The sequence below is a fragment of the Lipotes vexillifer genome, unplaced genomic scaffold, assembly GCF_000442215.2.
Source record: "Lipotes vexillifer unplaced genomic scaffold, Lipotes_vexillifer_v1.1 scaffold182, whole genome shotgun sequence".
Lineage (NCBI taxonomy): Eukaryota > Metazoa > Chordata > Mammalia > Artiodactyla > Lipotidae > Lipotes > Lipotes vexillifer.
This window is the reverse complement of record NW_006798798.1, coordinates 3911511-3914945: the sequence shown is the minus strand read 5'-3', so window position 1 is coordinate 3914945 and position 3435 is coordinate 3911511. Positions and strand designations below refer to the sequence as shown.

At 65.5% G+C, this 3435-nt stretch overlaps 2 protein-coding genes across 2 annotated transcripts in view; one reads left to right on the top strand and one right to left on the bottom strand.

Annotated features, from left to right (window-relative positions):
* The window catches only part of SLC7A10 (solute carrier family 7 member 10), a 16241-nt gene extending 15657 nt beyond the window's left edge, over window positions 1–584 (top strand). The window contains exons 10-11 of the mRNA XM_007470948.1: window positions 1–137; window positions 381–584. The exon at window positions 1–137 is cut by the window's left edge and continues 47 nt beyond it. Coding sequence (XP_007471010.1) covers window positions 1–137; window positions 381–514 — 271 coding nt within the window. The 3' untranslated portion in view covers window positions 515–584. The remainder of the gene's footprint in view (window positions 138–380) is intronic.
* A 1306-nt stretch (window positions 585–1890) lies between these two features.
* The window catches only part of LOC103075985 (low-density lipoprotein receptor-related protein 3-like), a 2224-nt gene continuing 679 nt past the window's right edge, over window positions 1891–3435 (bottom strand). Inside the window, exons 2-4 of the mRNA XM_007471091.1 lie at window positions 3065–3433; window positions 2714–2846; window positions 1891–2475 (exon numbers count right to left, since the gene is read on the bottom strand). Coding sequence (XP_007471153.1) covers window positions 1891–2475; window positions 2714–2846; window positions 3065–3433 — 1087 coding nt within the window. The remainder of the gene's footprint in view (window positions 2476–2713; window positions 2847–3064; window positions 3434–3435) is intronic.

The following is a 3435-nucleotide window of genomic DNA, read 5'->3' as shown; positions in this document are numbered from 1 at the left end:
ATTCCTGCTCGTCTTCAGCTTCATCTCGGAGCCCATGGTGTGCGGGGTGGGCGTCATCATCATCCTCACGGGGGTGCCCATTTTCTTCCTGGGAGTGTTCTGGAGAAGCAAACCAAAGTGTGTGCACAGACTCACAGGTGAGCCAGGCAGCTCCCCGACAGGGCGAGGCCTGGAGATGGAACCCTCTTAGGGGCTCACCCTAGAGTGGGGTCTCCCGGCAGCTGCGGTGGCCACAAGGGGCCCAACCGCCACCAAGTGTCTCCCCGTGGCTTGGCCCAAGTGTCCAGGTCCCATGCGCAGAGGGAGCAGCTCCCTGAGGACCCCTGTCCCACAGGGTCAGACCCCAGGGTCCATCTGTCGGCCTGTCTGTCTGTCCTCAGAGTCAATGACACGCTGGGGCCAGGAGCTGTGTTTCGTGGTCTACCCCCAGGGCTCCCCGGAGGAGGAGGAAAATGGCCCCTGCCAGCCCTCCCCACTGCCCGCCGCCACGGACAAGCCCTTGAAGACACAATGAGACATTGTGGAGCCTTGAAGCAGCTGTTTCTGTTTACATGTTGTTTATGAGGAGGTGTTTTTGCAAAAAAAAAAAAAAAAAAAAAAAAATTTTTTTTCCTGGGGAAAAAAAGAGATCCGACTCTTAGAGGGCTGTGGTAAGGAGCCCTGAAGATGTGGGACTGGGTCCCCTGTCAGCGCTACCCTGCTAGCTTTTCCTGGAAAGGTCTACGAATAAAACAGGGCTGGTGGTGTACCTGTCTCAGGTGAGTCCCTGGTGGGCACCTCCCGGTGGTGGGCACCCCTCGGTGGGGGGCACGCGTGGAGCTGGCTGGAGAAGGGGGCCCGGCCGGCCCAGGAGGAGGCCCTTGGCATTCGGGGGCTCTGCCGCTTCAGCCAGGCACTCCCACTCCGGGGCTGGCACCATGGGGTCCGGAGCCGCCCCTGCCCCAAAGGGACATGGAGAATTGGGAAGCCGCTGGGTGTGCCCCTCCCCCAGGCCATTCAACACCCGCTGGAGGCTCAGTCACCAAGGAGAGCCCGGGATTCCCACTGGAACTGCCTTTCTTCCCATAAATCCCCACGGAGTGAGTGTCAGGACTTCAAAGCCCACGGCCTGGCCCTGGTTTACAGGTGGGAAAACTGAGGCTTTGAGACAGGACAGGATGGATTTGCCTGCTGGCAACTGGTGCCTCAGCCTCCGCCCCCTGAGAAAGCATCAAGTAACATCTTCCGGGGGCCTCAGGACCTGCAAGAGACCCCATGGGCTTTCTCTACCCTGTGCCCACTTTCCCAGCCCCGCAGTACTGCCTGGGAGATTGACCCCTCAGCCAGAGGGCAAAGGGCATCAACCTGGCCAGGCCCGCGCTGACCCCACAAGCATGAGGTTGGGGGCAGAAGCCTCCTAGCCCAGCTCCTCCGGGGCCTGCTGCGAGGACGAAGGAGGGTTCAGTGCCACCAGAGCGCCCACCATGGACTAGGTCTGATGTACCCATGTCCCTGTTCAGTCCAGGGACAGCTCTGGTGCCCCACTGGATGCATAAAGGGAGAAGCCACGGGAAACATTCCAGGGAGCCCTGCCCTGGCCCTCCCGCTTCTCTGGAAAAGGATTCCCAGAATAGAGTCAGGGGAGGTAGGCATGGGCCCCAAGGTATCTTGTGTACCCTGGGGCCCTGCAGAGGGCGGGCTCATCACTCCACCCTCGCCCCACATTCAACCCCCCACAGTGCCCTGCCCACCACGCCCAGCAGGGGGGCCAGGGCGCTGATGCAGGAAGCTGGCTGTGCTTCTGGGTGGGCCTCTCCGTAAGAAAGAAGGACACGGGAGGCAGGGTAGAAACGACTGTGTATTCCCTGGTTACAAAGCGGGGCTGTGGCGGTCATCAGCGTGTCTGGCGGGTCAGCAGACCAGCAGGGCCTCGTCGTCACTGGCCTCCAACGTTGGGGAGCAGGGTGGCGGGGGGCTCCTGCAGACACCCAGTGGCTCTGGTGGGTGGGGGCCTAGGGTGCTGCCGGCAGTGGGGGCCGGGGCGTGAGGGCCCTGGGCCGAGCAGGCCTCCCGAGGCATGTCCACAGGGGCTGGGTTGTCCACCAGAGGGTCCCTGCCAGCCTTTCTGTCCTTGTGCACTGGCCTGGCCTCTGGGTCCCGCAGGCCCGAGGGGGGCGGCACAGAAGGCCCCACCTCCGGTGCGTGGCTAGGGGCGCCGGGGGGCCCCTCCCCGGCTGCCCCTGGGCTGCCTGTGTCTGTTAGGGGTGCCGGGGGGTCTAGGCCAGCCCCGGGTGCCGGCTGGAGAAGCCCATCGCCCAGCACCGTCTGTGAGGTGCGCGCAGCCGTCAGCAGCGGGATCTGTCCGCGCGGTGCCCGCGGCCGGTGAAAGAGCCGGTTCCAGAGGCGGCCGAGGCGGCGGCGGGAGGGCCCGCGGCGGGAGGCGTGCCGGCGCATCTGTCGCCGCATGGCCGTGCGAAGGTTCTGTAGCACCGAGGCCTGGAGGGTGGGGCGGCGGCTGAGGGGGCAGAGGTCAGCACGACCCCCGAGGGCCCAGAGACCAGCTTGTCCCCTCCCCGGCCATGGCCTGCTATGTCACCCTGTCCAGGCCTCATCTCCCACCTCCCTCGACCCCTGGAGCAGCCTGGCTGCACGCTGTCCGACCTGGCCCCTCGGCCTCCCTGTCTTGGGTGTTTTCCGGGGTCTGGCTGGTGGGGTCTCACGCCCTCTGGCTCACCTGTGACGCACTGTAGACGGGAAAGTCCTCCACAGGTGGAATGAGGCCCTGTGCAATGAGCTGCCCATAGGACGGGGGTGCCTCTCGCCGCACAAACTCAGCCTCCAGGCGTGTCATCTGGGTCTCAAAGGCCCTGAAAGCAAGGGCAGAAGGGCAGCATGGTGGGGCTGTGGGGACCCCCCACTTCCCGCCTCCCACGGGGGCTCCGCGGCAGGACGTGGGACCCCGTCCTTCCAGCCGGACCTCCCGGGGTGCCCAGACCCGAGAAGCCCCGTGTGGCTGTACGAACAGGTAGCCCAGGGCCTCGCTCCAGAGACGGCAGGAGAGCGAGGCCCTGGCCCCGCCGCCCACCTGTACTCCTGCGTGCGCAGGGCGTAGAGCTGGAAGGCGCAGCCCAGGGCAATGACGAGTAGCAGGCCGCAGACCAGGCTGCCGATGAGCGCGGCGGTGATGACCTTGCGGGGCACGGCCGCCAGGCAGCCATGCTCGTCGCTGCCGTCCTGGCAGTCCTCCTGGCCGTCACAGCGCCACGTCTCGAAGATGCACAGGTTGGTGCCACAGTGGAAGGTGCCCGGCTGGCAGGAGAAGCAGCTCTTCTCGTCAGCGCCGTCGGGGCAGCTTTTCTGATTGTTGCAGCGGTCGGCGGGTGTGTAACAGAGGCCGCTGCCCGCCTCACAGGGGTACTGGCCAGGGGGGCAGGCGGGGGGGGCCCGCTCGGCCCT